The sequence below is a fragment of the Stegostoma tigrinum genome, chromosome 16 (assembly GCF_030684315.1).
Source record: "Stegostoma tigrinum isolate sSteTig4 chromosome 16, sSteTig4.hap1, whole genome shotgun sequence".
Lineage (NCBI taxonomy): Eukaryota > Metazoa > Chordata > Chondrichthyes > Orectolobiformes > Stegostomatidae > Stegostoma > Stegostoma tigrinum.
Window position 1 is genome coordinate 4,195,048 of NC_081369.1, and position 13,020 is coordinate 4,208,067.

Consider the following 13,020-nt stretch of genomic DNA (forward strand, 5'->3'; position numbering starts at 1 on the left):
CCCCCTACACCTCCCACAGCCTCAGGCAGGGGGCATGCGTGATTGATTAGCACCTGATCTCTCCTGACAATGAATTAGGGATTGGCCTGTGAAACCCGAGTGAATGCGACCATTCTGCCAAAGACGAACACTTTGATTACAGGCCTCCATTTTTGGAAGTAGGTTGCCCATCAATGATGAATTTTTTTTTCTGGTATTCCAGCTGCAATTGCCTTAGTCTGAATAAAGCCAAGATTGGTGTGAAACTATTTGCTCTCAAATCGATCCCTGATTTGACACGCTTAGTCACTGGCCACATGAGGAGCAGAGTAGGCCTCAGGCCTTTGGCCATCGTTGCTGATAATTTAGGATCTGGCAAACTACTGCCAGCTGTAGAAGGCCCTCCTTGGATACCACCGAGTCCATGAATGCCTCTGTCGTCCCCATTCATAGTTTTGGTGCAACTATTTAACAAAACAGTGGCAGATGGAGTTTAATTTAGAGAAATGTGAGGTGTTGCATTTTGGAAAGGCAAATCAGGGCAGGACTTATACACTTAGTGGTAAGGTGCTGGAGAGTGTTGTCAGACAAAGAGACCTTGGAGAGCAGGTTCATAGTTCCTTGAAAATAGAGTAGCAGGTAGTGAAGAAAGCAATTGGTATGCTTTGCCTTTATTGGTCAGTGCATTGAGTATAGGAGTTGGGAGGTCATATTGCAGCTGTACAGGACATTGGTTAGGCCACTTTTGGAATACTGTGTGCAATTCTGGTCTCCCTGCTATAAGGAGGATGTTGTGAAACTTGAGTGGGCTCAGTAAAGATTTAGAAGGATGTTGCCAGGGCTGGATGGTTTGAGCTACAGGGAGAGGCTGAATAGGCTGGGGCTATTTTCCCTGGAGTGTCAGAGGCTGAGGGCTGACCTTACAGAGGTTTATAAAATAATGAGGGGCATGGATAGGGTGAATAGTCAAGGTCTGTTCCCCAGGGTAGGGGAGTCCAAAACTAGAGGGCCTAGGTTTAAGGTGAAAGGGGAAAGATTTAAAAGGGATATGAGAGGCAACCTTCTCACACAGAAGATAGCGTGTGTATGGAATGAGCTGCTTGAGGAAGTGGTGGAGGCTGGTACAATTACAACATTTAAAAGCCATCTGAATGGATACATGAATAAGAAGGGTTTAGAGGGCTGTGGGCAAAATGCTGGCAAATGGGACTAGATTAATTTAGCTTATCTGGTCAGCATGGACGAGTTGGACCGAAGGGCCTGTTTCCGTGCTGTATGTCCCTATGACCCTATAACACAGGAGATTCCAGTGAAGAGAACTCAGTTACCTTAGTGATCAAGGGCCATGGAGAAAAAGACCAAAGGAGATTAAAAAATAAAATCAAAATCATTCCGGAAAGAGTATAATGTTATTGCTGCACGAAACCTTGGGTCAGCTCCAGTAGGAGCAGCGAATCAGGGCGTAAACGCTGTGATAAACCACAGTGTGGGTTAAATCAGCCTGAGGATTGCCGCTAACTTTGAAACATGAGAAAGCAATAAATGATCTTAAAATAACTCATCCCTTCTAGTTCTTGCGCACTCCATACAACTCGGGGAATGTTGCAATGCTCTGTTGAAAGCAGATTGATTAAAATTTTCAAAAGAGAATTGGATTTTACAAAAACTTGGAAATTTGCAAGTGCGCAGGTTGGGAGCGGTAATGATGGGACTGATTAGCTGGGTGTTTCAGAGGCATGATGGGCTGAATGGCCTCTTACTGGCCTGGGAGATTAATAGAGTTACACACTCGTCTCAGCAGATCCGGGATCATATCAGCCCAGCTCCACTGTCCCAACACTGAGCCGCCCCACTTCACATATGGCAGTCTCCAACCCTAGCACCATGAGGTCTCCATGTGGCCATCTCACTCACTGCACTTTGAATCCATGATTTTCCAGTCTGGACGTGACCCTGACTTTTATCCCAGTCTGACTTGAGATCCTTATCAGCTGCTTTGGTTGAAAGCCTGCCCCTGAATCTGAAGAAAGAATGCTTCTGATCCCTAATGTTGTTCGTGACTTGTCCATTTCAAACCTGTTGGTGTGTATCTAAGGAACTTGATGTTTGGTAGAGTAAGAGAATCAAAGGTCATCTCTTGTGGGCGAGTCTTAGAATCATAGACCATAGAGAGTTACAGACTTCGCCTCAAGATCTTCGTGGATGTTCGATCATCAACCTTGAATAATGAAACAGAAAACCACGACTTCTCAATAAACCTTATTGACATTCAGCCTCACAATCCTGTTCTGACATTCGGTTTGATCCTGGCTTATTTCTGTCTTAGCTCTGACTATCCACCTTGTGTCTCTGATTGTTGATAAACTTATTGAACAAAAATCTCAGTTTTGAACTTTGCGGTTCACCCCTACCTTAAGCAGCTTTTTTTTTCTCTGTGGGAGAGAGCTCCAGATTTCCACAATAGCTTTGAGTGGATAAATATTTCTTGACATTGCCGTGAATTAATTCCAAATTTATCCCCTCGTGGCTTTCTGCCAGTTTAAGTCATTTGGGTAATCACATTAAAGATTTCAATTTGAACAGTCTTTAATTTTCTGTCCTCAGATGAATACAATGATTTATTTCTTGTTGTTTAAATTGATGTTTTAACTTTGTTCGTGGGACGTGCAGCATTATTGCCTGTCCCTAGTTGCCCTTGAGAAGGTGGTGGTAAGCTGTCTGCTTGAACCGCTCCAGTCCATGTAGGTTGGGAGGGACTTCCAGGATTTTGATCCAGCAACAGTGAAGGAACATTCGGGATAGTGAATAGCTTGGAGGGGTGGTGTTCCCATGCACCTGGTAGCGTTGCTCTTCTAGGTGGAAGTAGTTGTGTGTTAGGAAGCTGCTGTCTCAGGAGCCTTGGTGAATTTCTGCAGTGCATCTTGTAGATGGTATACACTGCTGCTATTGTGCATTGTTGATGGTGGACAGACTTTGGGAAGTCACCAGATGAGTTACCTGTCTCTGAATGCCCAGCCTCGGTCCTGTAATTGCAGCCACAATATTTATATAGCGAGTCAAGTTTCTGCTCAATCACGCAGTTGTGATAATGGGAGATATAGGTATGGCCTTGTCCTTGAAGGTTAAGGATTGAAAGTTACATTATCTCTTGTTTTGAGATTGTCATTGCCTGGCATTTGTGAATGTTGTCAGCCCGAGCCTGGATACTTTCCAGATCTTTACGTAAATGGACACAAACTGTTTCAGTATCCGAGGAGTCACGAATGGTACTACACATTGTGAGATTATCAGCGAACATCCCCACTTCAGACCTTATGATGGACGAAAAGCCATTGATTAAGCAGCTGAAGATGGTTTGGCCTCGGACTGTACCGTGAGGAACTCCTGCAGAGATGCCCTGGAGCTGAGATGTTTGACATCCAACAACCAAGACCATTTTCCTTTATGTTAAATGTGATGCCAGTCAGTGTGGCAGGATCGCCACTGCTCCAATTTCTGTAAGCTATAATTCCAGGAGTATGCATATGTCAAGTTGTTGCTTGGTTAGCCTGTAAGACAGCTCTCCCAATTTTCCCACTGGCATTTGCTCAGAAAACCACTCTCAAACTTTGTGTTGTTTGTGATTCCTTCCCAATATGTGGTACTAGGTAAGGCTTGAGGGAATAGGTGAGGGTTGAGGGTGGTAGTTCACGGCCAGTAATCCTCCTTTGTCTTTGTTTTGTCTTGTCTTGACCCTATCTAGTGATGACTATTAGAGGACATACCACCAAAGAGTATACACAGTAGAGACACTGTCCTTGTATAACCTGAAAGTTTATTGTATGATAGCAGTAAGTACAACCTCATTTGGTCAGCCACAATGACCAAGACCTTAGGAAGCTGGTGTTGATACATCTGCTCCTTCCAGAAACTTCCATGTCTCCACTCACAGTATGTGTGACATCGGTAGAATGGGTGGAGCCAATGTAACATGAACATGAACGCCTTCAGAACTTCTTTTACAACATCTCTACCCAAACAACTTTTCCCCCATAGAACACACATAACGCAGTCACATATACAACAATATTACATTTAAATCTTTGGCCTGCTGACCCTGGTTCTGATTTGTCAGTTATTTCTCTGCTGGGGTATCATTTATCTCTTGGATACCCTTCTTTCTAGATATTTTGCTAACCTATCAGCATTTCTGGAGAATCTTTATTCGCCTGAATTTCTTCCTGGAAGGCAGCTGTATTAAAATATGTACTCTTTTCCTTGCTGGGATGCTGGACCAGACACGTTTTCTGATTAAAACAGCACTCTCTTTTTCATGACATCTTGGAAGAGGCTTAAACCAGGCAATTTCTTCTTTACGATATTGTCCTCCATGAGTGAACATTGGTCTGGCTCCTGTCAAGTCTCATCTCTTCGGTCTCTCTCGAGTTGTTCATTGACTGATTGTTTTCAGTCATCCTCTGTGCTTATTTGATTGATGCAGTTGATCTTCTAACACTGAACCATTGGACAGAAAGGTTGTTCACCATCTTTATGACTGGCATTGACAATTCTGCTGAATCAAGTTGCGTGTCAAAGTGGTTAAAGTAACATTAGTTAAGAATTCCTGAATGCACTCAAGGGGGTTGTATTGCTCATTCCTATTTCTTTTCTATCAAACTTTGCTAGGTTTTATCTTCCGATCTGCCTAAAGTGACGAGACAGGAGGGTATTTCTGACTAAACAACCCTGCATTATTGTGGATTTCGCAGGGGGTTAAGGGATCTTAAATCCTCTTTGAGATCCCTGGCCTCCACACACTAACTGACCTCTGTTTGTACACCCAGCAATGCCGAAGTATTCCTGGTTCCATCCACAATTGCTCAAAAACAAAAGTCTGAACAAAACATGAGTCACTTTTTCTCACTGACTTGACCAAACCTGCATTTTCGTAACACTCAGGATATTGACCGATCCGTGATGATGCCCCTCAAGTGTACAGAAAACTGTCCATCAGTCAAAGCCCGCTTCACTGAGCCCCTTGTGAGGTTATTCAGTAGCTTGGTGAGTAGATCAAAGGCCATTAGGGTAAATGCAGTACAGACAACACCTTAAACAGAGAAACAACTTTGGTGAAAACCTTCGAGATAAAACAGTAACAAGTCAAAACAACGGCTGTGTGTATAATATCCTTGGGAACGTGGCCAAAATCAAGAGTTGGAAAATACTGCTACCAGTTGCATAATTTTGACTTCGAATTCCTACATTGTGGGAGCAGGCCATCAAGCCCGTACCAACCCTCCAAAGAACACCCCGCCCAGATGCACCTTATACCTGTAACCTTGCATTTCCCGTAGCCAATCCACCAAGCCTGCACGTCTTTGGACTGTGGGACGAAACTGGAGAACTCAGAAGGTAACCCACACAGACACGGGGAGAATGTACAAACTCCACACAGACAGTCATCTGAGGGTGGAATTAAACCCAGGTCCCTGGCGCTGTGAGGCTGCAGTGAGCCACTGTGCCACCCAATTTGGTCAGATATGATTACTTAGTGAGTTGTTACAGATAGATCTGCTCCCTCTGAAAGCTAGAGTAGAGCTCCATATCTCCATCCATGGTGTGTACATGACATAGAATGGGCGGAGCCAATGCTATCTGAATAGTAACCCTTTCAAAACCACAACCTTATTTAACAGGCCCAGGCCGCAGATGTTAGAGAGAGCTCTGCATTCTGGCGAGCTGGGATGTGCCTTTGTCCTTCACAAAAATAGAAACACCTTCCAGAAGCTGAATTGATTTATTCCCCAATGACAGGTCTTCAGCTTTCATCGATTCAAACTATTTGTTTGCTCAGAGCCTCAAGTTTGGAAAGGTCCAGGAGAGAGGTTCTCAGATGTCCTGACACTCGACTCATCTTCTTTCCTGATGTTTGAAGTTGGATATCGGTGAGATAGGTGGCAGGGATCTGTCCTCGTTCCCTAGTCTGCTCCCCCCTCGGTGGGTGCCTCCATTTCAAAGCCCTAGAGAATTGCACTGGCCCCGATTGTGCTATCCGTCCTGAATGATAATCTGGCTGGCTTGGCCTAATGCTCAATCAGGCTCACATGGAGGAAATAAGCTTATGTTCCTTGGGATCCTTAAATCAGGCTTAAGCAACAAACCCACAGTACTCCTGCAGCTAAATTTCCTGACTCCAACAAAGACACATTGGTAACTACAAAGCTCAGTGGAAGCAAATTCCATGGGAACAGTCAACAGGGAATTGGAGTGAGTAGTTGATATAAAGAAAGTCCAGGGCTATGGGGAAAGATTGGGCAACTGGGATAGATGTGGCAAATGGCCAACACCAGAACAGTGGGCTGAATGGTCTCCTACTTTGTTGTGGTGGTGTTGCCTTATAACAAACAGGCCAGAACTTCTGATATTACCTTTGCTGATGCTGCTTGAATCCCCTCAGAAAGAGAGAGAGAGAGAGAGAAGGGGGAATCAGAGCTTAGATTAATATTCATTGCCAGAGGGATGGAGTTTAAAAACGGGCAGGTAATGCTGCTGGTGAGACCACACCTGGAGTACTGTGTACAGTTTTGGTCTCCTCACTTCAGAAAGGATGTACTGGCACTAGACGGGGTGCATAGGAGGTTCACTAGGTTGATTCCAAAATTCAGAGAGTTAGGTTATGAGAAGAGATTGAGTAGACTGGGACTATTTGCCCTGGAATTTAGAAAAATAAAGGGGGTATCTCGTAGAAACATATAAAATTATGAAGGGAGTAGAAGCAGGGAGGTTGTTTCCACTGGCGAATGAAGCTAGAAAAAAGGGACATAGCCTCAGAATTAACGGGAGCAGCAGATTTAGGACTGAGGTCAGGAGGAACTTCTTCACCCAAAGGGTTGTGAATCTGTGGAATTCCCTGCCCAGTTGAGGCTACCTCCTTGAATGTTTAAAGGCAAAGATAGATTTCTGAACAGTAACGGAATTAAGGTGAGTGGGTAGGTAAGTGGAGCTGATGACACGATAAGATCAGCCATGATCTTGTTGAATGACAGAACAAGCTCGATGGGCCAGATGGCCTACTCCTGCTCCAAATTCTTATGTTCAGCCTGGATTGGGTGGGCTCTCATCTCCAGCCTCACGTGGAAGGTGTTTTTTTCTCTCTCTGTAGGAATGAGCACAGTGCCCGAGGTGATCCTAGCTCGTCACTGCGGATTGCGAGTGTTTGGCACCTCCCTCATCACCAACAAGGTTGTGACAGACTACAGCAGCCAACAGAAAGCCAACCACGCGGAGGTGCTTCAGGCCTCAAAGGATCGAGCTGAGGCCCTGCAGAGACTCATCAGTGGCCTGGTGGCGAAGATAGACTGAACAAGGCATGGGCCACACAGTGCAAGAAGTGGCGTAGGCACCCAAACCCCACAATGCTGTAACAATAATATTATCAGCAAACAGAGAGTGAGATCGGACATGGAGGAGGATGCAAAATACCCAGAGTTAAATTGCTCACCCTCGTAAACTTCACACTATCTACAACCAGAATATTTATCTTAAATAGTCCAGCTCATAGAGCCTCTATAGTGTGAAAGCAGGCCATTTGGCCCATCCAGGCCACCACAACCCTCTGAAGATCATCCCACCCAGACTCAGCTCTTACCTTATCCCTGCATTTTCCATGGCTGACCCGCCTAGCCTGCTTGTCCTGGACGCTGGGGCAACTCACCACGGCCAGTCCACCTAACCTGCACACCTTTGGACTGTGGGAGGAAACCCAACCACCCGGAGGAAATCCACGCAGACACAGCGAGAATGTGCAGACTCAACACAGACAGTCACCTGAGGCTGGGAATGAACCCAGGACTCTGGCCCTGTGAGGCAGCAGCGCTAACCACTGAGGCAATGTGCCGGCCCGAATGGTCAATTTCTTAAAAACTCCATCCTGCTAATGTACAACTCCCTGTTGATGTACCCCACCTCTCATGTGACACATACCCCACCTAGTCATTATACCCCTTCTTTTTGATAAACCTCACCCACCCCATTGAATACCCCCATCTACCATTATAATCCAATCTACCCATTGTCTGCCAACACCTACACCTCCCATCCACCTACCCATCATATAATCCATTGGGCTTTGATAGCACCCACCCTCCCATTTTGTACCCTGCTTGCTCTTTATATTCCCTATCATCTGATATACCTCTCACTTGCCCCAGCTGAGCTCATCTGCTCATTGTCTTGGCCCAATGTTCAGTCCCTTTGACTGTTGACTGTGTATTACACTATATGTAATATACTAGTTGGTCAAAGTGATTCTGTCTTGAATCACCACCAAGTCCGATTTCACATCCACAATGCTTTTACTATCAGCTTTTTAGGCTAAGGTTATTACAAAAATGCAAGATAATTGCTTTTTATTTCTAACTCATTGTTGTATTAAGGACAAATGAATTTCTACTGAAAAGGTTTGCATTTGTATCGCATTTTTTTACAGCTATCTCTTTAAAGCACTTTACAGGCAATGAATTACTGTTTGAAGTGTCTCCTTTTCCGGGCAGTCCCTCATGGTCAATGGGTTCTGGGATGACGATAAGTCCAACACACAACGTGAAGACTGTGCACACGTGTGTCTGTGTGTGTGTGTCTGTGTGTAAGTGAGTGCATATGAGTCTCTGAGTGTATGTTTGAGCGTGTGAATGTGTCTCTGTGTGAGCATATGTGTAGGAGTGTGTCTGTGTAAGTGTGTATAAATGCATATATGTCTGTATATGTACGTGTCTTGTGTCAGTGTATGTGTATGTGTACGTTTGTGAGTATGTGTCTGTGGGAGCGTATGTGAGTGTGTGAGCATGTGTCTGTGTGTGTATGTGGGTGTGTGTGTCTGTAAATGTATGTGTGAGCAAGTGTGTATGTATCTGTGTGAGTGTATTGAGCGTGTGTGTGTGAGTATGAATCTGTGCGAGTGTATTGAGCGTGTGTGTGTTTAAGTATGTATCTGTGTGAGTGTGTGAGCATATGTGTGTATATGAGAGAGCATGTGTGTGTGTCAGTGCGAGCGTATGTGTGTGTGAGCATGTGTGTACGTATCTGTGTGTGTGTGTATTTGTATCTGTGAGAGTGTGTGTGTGAGAGTACGTATCTGTGTGAGTGTGTGAGCGTATATGTGTGTATGAGACAGTGTATGTGTGTGTGAATGTATCTGAGTGTGTGTGTGTATGTGTGTGAGAGTGAGCATATGTGTGTGTCTGTGAATGTGTGTGTGTCTGTGTGAGTTTGTGTATTTGTATCTGTGTGTGTGTGTGTATGTATCTGTGTGAGTGTGTGTGTTTATGTCTGTGATGGTGTGTATATCTGTGTGTGTGAGTGAGCATATGTGTGTGTGTGTCTGTGTGAATGCGTGTATATTTGTATCTGTGTGTGTGTATGTATCTGTGTGAGTATGTGTGTATTTGTATCTGTGTGTGTGTGTGAGCATATGTGTGTGTGTGTGTGTGTCTGTGTAAATGTGTGTGAGCATGTGTATTTGTGTCTGTGTATCTGTGTGATTTTGTGTGAGCATGTGTGTGTGTGTGTATGAGAGCGTATATTTGTGTGTGTATCTGAGTGTGTGTATTTGGGGAAGGGAGGGTAGAAGGGTTGAATACATTGTTTGGTGGTTTGTGCATTCCATACAACATCTTGCTTGGTCCCAGCATATTCCCAACAATATTTCCCAACATGCTCATACCTTCTCCATTTTGGTTGGGCAGTCACAGGCCAGGATCTCCCATGAATCATTAAGAACATTGACCTTCTTGTGGATGTTTCTCGGGGATTTTTGACCTCCTCAGGGATGTTTCAAAGATATCTTCAAAACATTTCCACTATCTTCCTGCAAGAGCCCAACATGACTCAGTTCTGACAAGTCACTGTTGCAATGTGGAAAATATTTAGCAAGCTCCCATATTGAACCCACGTGGGAACAATTTGATTTTTCCAGAATAAATATTGGCAACGGCTTTGGGGAGAGCTTGTTCCAGTTCCTTTCTTCATCACAAATTTGTTGAATTGCCCTATAAACACATTGATGGCCTGTCATCAAAGCCTGTCTATGCCAGGCCCTTGTTAAAGAGGTTTCTCCTGAATCCCCGATAGCGACTTCCATCGTATTTATGGCTCGGAGTGTTGGACACCCCCAAGAGGAATGTCTCCATACTAATGGTGTCAAGCTCTTCATAGCCTTGAGTCATTGTTCAGCCTTGCCTTTCCTAGAACCAAGGGCCCCAGCTTGTTCAACCTTTCCAGAGAGCTGTTTTGGGACAATCTTAACTCCTGTGTGTTTCTCCCTGCCCACAGCAAGAGACTAATTGAGCTTTACCCATCTGAGCTGTCTTTCACAGACTCAGTCCTCTGTTCCTCCAGTGACCAGAACCTTTTACGTCAGCCTCAGGCTTACTCATGAGTCTGCTACAATTGATATGCTCTATCACTTTAATGCCATCCCATTGTGGTGGCATGCTGATGCATTGGCCTTTTGTCTAACTTGTAGAGATCTCAAAGAGGTGGGCAATAAACAAGAGGTGTCCTTTTATCCGTATTGCTGGTCATGCTCCAGGTCTCCAAGCTGTGACATTGTTATCATGAGGAGCCCTAATCAAAGTCTTCCAGATATTAACTCTTTCAGACTCATACACTTTTATTTAAAGGACAATCGGTCTGCAGTCCAAAGCCGTTAGGATATTCTTGAGGTGTTATATTTTAACCTGAGACTATAACTGGTTCAGGATATCTAAGATGGTTGGCAGCCATAGAGATTGTACTTATGTTTTAACTCTCAGTGTTTGCATGTTTCTCCAGTTTAGCTTGCCAGCAGTTGCTTTGCCCCTCATGAGAGAGAAAGAGAGAAAGAACCTTCTCTAGCTCTATTCACAAATCCACTTCCCAAGTTTTTCCACACTCACACACTCTCTGTCTCTCTGTCACACACACACACAAACTCTCTCTCCCTCTCTCACACACACACACTCTCACTCGCACACACACACACTCTAACACACTCTCACTCGCACAAACACACACACACACACTCTCTCACTCTCACACACTCTCATACACACACACACAAACACACACACACTCACTCACACACTGTCTCTCACTCACACACACTCTCACGCACACACACACACACACACACAGTCTCTCACTCTCACACACTCTCTCACGCACACACAAACACTCTCTCACACACACACATACACTCACTCTCACACACACACACTCTCACTCACACACACAAACACTCTCACACACACATACACTCACTGTCACACACATACACTCACACACACATTCTCTCTCACTCACACACACTCTCACACACACACACAAACACTCTCACACACACATACACTCACTGTCACACACATACACTCACACACACATTCTCTCTCACTCACACACACTCTCACACACACACACACTCTCTCTCTCACACACACACACACTCACACACATGCACACACACTCTCACTCACACACACTCTCTCACGCACACACACACAAACACTCTCTCACTCACACACATACACACACTGTCTCACTCACACACACACACTCTCTCACACACACACGCACTCTCTCTCACTCACATACACTCTCTCACACACACACTCTCACACACACACACTCTCACTCACACATACACACACACACACTCTCTCACACACACACGCACTCTCTCACTCACACACATTCTCTCTCACTCATATACACACTCACACACACTCTCACTCACACACACACTCTCACTCACACACACACACTGTCTCTCACTCACACGCACTCTCACTCACACACACTCTCGCTGTCACTCATACACACACACACTCTCTCTCCCTCTCTCTCACACACACACAAACACTCTCTCTCTCACACACACACAAACACTGTCTCTCTCACACACATACACTCTTTCTCTCTCACACACACAGACACACAGACACCCTCTCTCTCATACACCCTCACTCTCTCACACACACTCACATACACACACACACACAAATGCACACACTCTCTCACATACTCTGTCTCTCTCTCTCTCATAATTTCAGGTGCTTGAGAGATAATAGGAACTGCAGATGCTGGAGAATCTGATATAACAAGGTATGAACACAGCTGGTCAAGCAGCATCAGAGGAGCGAGAAGGCTGACGTTTCAGGTCTAGAACCTTCTTTGGAAATGGGGGAGGGTAAAGGGATTCTGAAGTAAATAGGGAGAGAGGGGAGATGGATAGAAGATGGATAGAGGAGAAGATAGGTGGAGAGGAGAGTATAGGTGGGGAGGTAGGGAGGGGATAGGTTGGTTCAGGGAGGACGGACAGGTCAAGGGGGCGGGATGGCGTTAATAGGTAGGAAATGGAGGTGCAGCTTGAGGTGGGAGGAGGGGATAGGTGAGAGGAAGAACAGGTGAGGGAGGTGGGGACGAGCTGGGCTGGTTTTGGGATGCAGTGGGGAAGGGGAGATTTTGAAGCTGGTGAAATCCACAGTGATACCATTGGGCTGCAGGGTTCCAAAGTGGAATATGAGTTGCTGTTCCTGCAACCTTCGGGTGGCATCGCAATCCTGCAAACTTCTGGTTGTGGCAATGCAGGAGGCCCATGATGGACGTGTCATCCAAGGAGTGGGAGGGGGAGCTGAAACAGTTTGCAATTGGGAGGTGCACCTGAGCATAGGTGTTCATCAAAGTAGTCCCCAAGCTTCTGTTTGGTTTCCCCATTGTAGAGGAAGCCATGACGGGTACAGTATAGCACATCAGCAGATGTGCAGGTGAACATCTGTTTAATGTGGAATGTATCTTGGGGCCTGGGATGGGGGTGAGGGAGGAGCTGTGGGGGCAGGTGTAGCATTTCCTGCGGTTGCAAGGGAAAAGTCCCAGGGGTGATGGGGCTGGAGGGGGGTGTGGAGCAGACAAGGGAGTCACGGAGAGAGCGGTCCCACCGGAAGGCAGATAAGCGTGGGGAGGGAATAATGTCCTTGGTGGTGGGGTCGGATTGCAGATGGTGGAAGTGTCGGAGGATGATGCATTGGA

General features: G+C 45.5%; 1 protein-coding gene across 1 annotated transcript in view; it reads left to right on the plus strand.

Moving 5' to 3' along the window:
• pnp6 (purine nucleoside phosphorylase 6) overlaps positions 1–8,478 on the plus strand; it is a 62,262-nt gene extending 53,784 nt beyond the window's left edge. The window contains exon 6 of the mRNA XM_048547185.2: positions 7,121–8,478. Coding sequence (XP_048403142.1) covers positions 7,121–7,320 — 200 coding nt within the window. The 3' untranslated portion in view covers positions 7,321–8,478. The remainder of the gene's footprint in view (positions 1–7,120) is intronic.
• Positions 8,479–13,020: the final 4,542 nt, after the last annotated feature.